The sequence below is a fragment of the Penaeus chinensis genome, chromosome 38, assembly GCF_019202785.1.
Source record: "Penaeus chinensis breed Huanghai No. 1 chromosome 38, ASM1920278v2, whole genome shotgun sequence".
NCBI classification, from domain to species: domain Eukaryota; kingdom Metazoa; phylum Arthropoda; class Malacostraca; order Decapoda; family Penaeidae; genus Penaeus; species Penaeus chinensis.
In genome coordinates, this window is record NC_061856.1 from 28,546,245 (window position 1) to 28,548,744 (window position 2,500).

General features: G+C 33.3%; 1 protein-coding gene across 1 annotated transcript in view; it reads left to right on the forward strand.

Moving 5' to 3' along the window:
• The window catches only part of LOC125046039 (probable thiopurine S-methyltransferase), a 5,025-nt gene that overhangs the window by 841 nt on the left and 1,684 nt on the right, over positions 1-2,500 (forward strand). Inside the window, exons 2-4 of the mRNA XM_047643637.1 lie at positions 524-647; positions 1,555-1,682; positions 2,207-2,340. Of these exons, the coding sequence (XP_047499593.1) occupies positions 524-647; positions 1,555-1,682; positions 2,207-2,340 (386 nt within the window). The remainder of the gene's footprint in view (positions 1-523; positions 648-1,554; positions 1,683-2,206; positions 2,341-2,500) is intronic.

The following is a 2,500-nucleotide window of genomic DNA, read 5'->3' on the forward strand; positions in this document are numbered from 1 at the left end:
GAAAAGGGATTGACACCAACTGATGGGTGTCACTGTGACATTTGTGTGCCATTAAGTGAGAGCCGCAGCCTCCACATCCATAGTTTGCAAACGCGAGCAAACCTCTATTGTATTTCATCTGGCAGGATAGAACTTACACTTGGTCTGTGCTACACAGTTCTTTACATTGTGGAAAAATATTAGGGAGGGCTGAAAGTTCTATTTTGCCAGACTTTACATGATGAAGACACAGATACTGCGGCATGTACTTGATGCTGCACAATTGCCAGTATCATTGCTGCTATAGTTAGTTTCTATAGAATTACACTGTTAGCCATATATTCCTTCACAGTGTCCATCAAATACAAACCATCAGTACCTAATTCATTATTACTGTACAGAATTACTAAGACAAGAGTTACCTTCCAACAAAGAGTTTGCTCTATGAGTGCATGTCCATATAGATATAGATATCCGTACTGCTGTACGGATACACACATGTATACTTTGGATTATTCTCTCTAGACGTTTATTTAAATTTCAGGTGCTATGATGAAGGGCATCATGTTGTTGGCATTGAAGGAGTTGAAAAGCCAGTTGCAGATTTCTTCACTGAACACAATATTCCCTTCAGTGTAGACCAATTATCATGGGCAAAATTATACAAGGTTTGTATCTGAAATAAGAGTAATTTTCCAGTAGTTTGGTTTATCTTGTCAACCTTTAACTTAACTTACTTAGTACTATAAACACATCCAGATTATCTGATTATGACCTTAAATTCAAAGCTAAAGAAATCTAGGTGAAATGGTTTGAATCAAGTGTATTGTATAGTGTATTAAAAAAGAGGCACTTCTAGGGTATTTGTCATTTATGGTCATCAGGTGGCAGAGCAATAGCATGACATGTAGCTAACAATGTTGCAGAAGAGAAAAGCTTACTGTCAGCATGAAAAGCATATTTGTGATAACATGCAAGATAAGTTGGCTGTAAATAGCTTAATAGATAAGTCAGTAGACTTTTCTCTCAATCTCTTTTTTTACTCAGACTTTTAAGGAGGCTTGTTATTAATTTACGATTTTTGCTTTTTTCTCATATTTACAGTAAATGTACCTTGGGACTAATTTTCAGCACCTCTCCTTCTAGTATTAACCACTCACACTATTGATATCAATAGTTGTTGTTTGTAATGTGTCGTGGTAGCATTTTAATATTTTCTCCTGTGTTTCAAAACAACAACTCTATTAAATTATTTTTATCATCATATAAGATTAAAATTTACACAGAATTCAAAGTCATATTTGATGTTATCTGCAACCCAAAATGAGTCCCTGACCAGTTATCACTGCCTGCCAGCCAGCCTTTTTTTTTTAACAACTTAAAATGATCTAAAATCATCTTGAAAACAATAAAACTTGATTCTGAACATGAGAAAGAATGTAAACTGCAGACCCAAACACCAGAACAAATAATATTGCATTTGAAAAATAACCAGTTGCAAGATGATACTTCTGGCATATATTTATAACCGTGGCTTTTCACAGGCTTGAAGGTCAACTCTTCATTTTTTTCCAGTCTGATGATAGTCGGCTTCAACTCTATTGCTGCGACCTATTCAACATTGATGTAGAGGCAATAGGAAAGTTTGATTCTGTGTTCGACAGAGGGTCATTAGTTGCCATCTATGAAGAGGATAGAGAAAGGTCAGACTTTTTTTTTTTTTTTTTTTTTTTCCCTTTCCATTTCTTTCCTTTTATTTTATTTTATTTTAATTTATTTTATTTTATTTTATTTTATTTTACTTTCATAGGTGTATTTTTTACTGGAGTAAAGTTACAATTATATAGTTTTTCTTCTGCATTTGAACTCTCCAAGATGTATTTTTTGTAATTACTGATGGGACTAAAAAGATGTAGAACACTTGTAAAGCATTGATCCATCTATCCAAAAGGAAATCTCAAAGCATAATATTTATTACAATTTCTGTGGAACTCTGGTAAACAGGAGGAAGTGATCAGATTTAGGCACAAATATCTAGACATAAGTATGAATATATAAAGATATGAGGATTGGGATAAGCAGAAAAAGATAAAGTTACAGAAAGACATTAGATATACAGATATCAAGATAGAGATATACACTCATGCTTAGAGATACCATTTTATGATATGTATTTTTTAGCATTATATACAAAAGTGTATTGAAATATTTTGTTGGGTATTTACAGATATGCTGAACTAATGAAATCCATACTCAGTAATGACTTCCGTTACCTGGTCAATCTGGTTCAGTATACTCCTACTGAGACTTTTAATGGACCACCAAGGAATGTCCCAACTGCTCATGTACAGAAGCTTTTTGGTAAGTTTTTTTCTTTTCTGTTCTCTTTCTTTTACCTTTGAAGTGTCTGCTGTCTTAAACAACAATATATGGAGTCTTTTGTCCCATCTGCATATAATTTGATACATATGATATGTTTTGGGTAAAAATAACTTACATAGATGTGTGCGAATAAACTGTA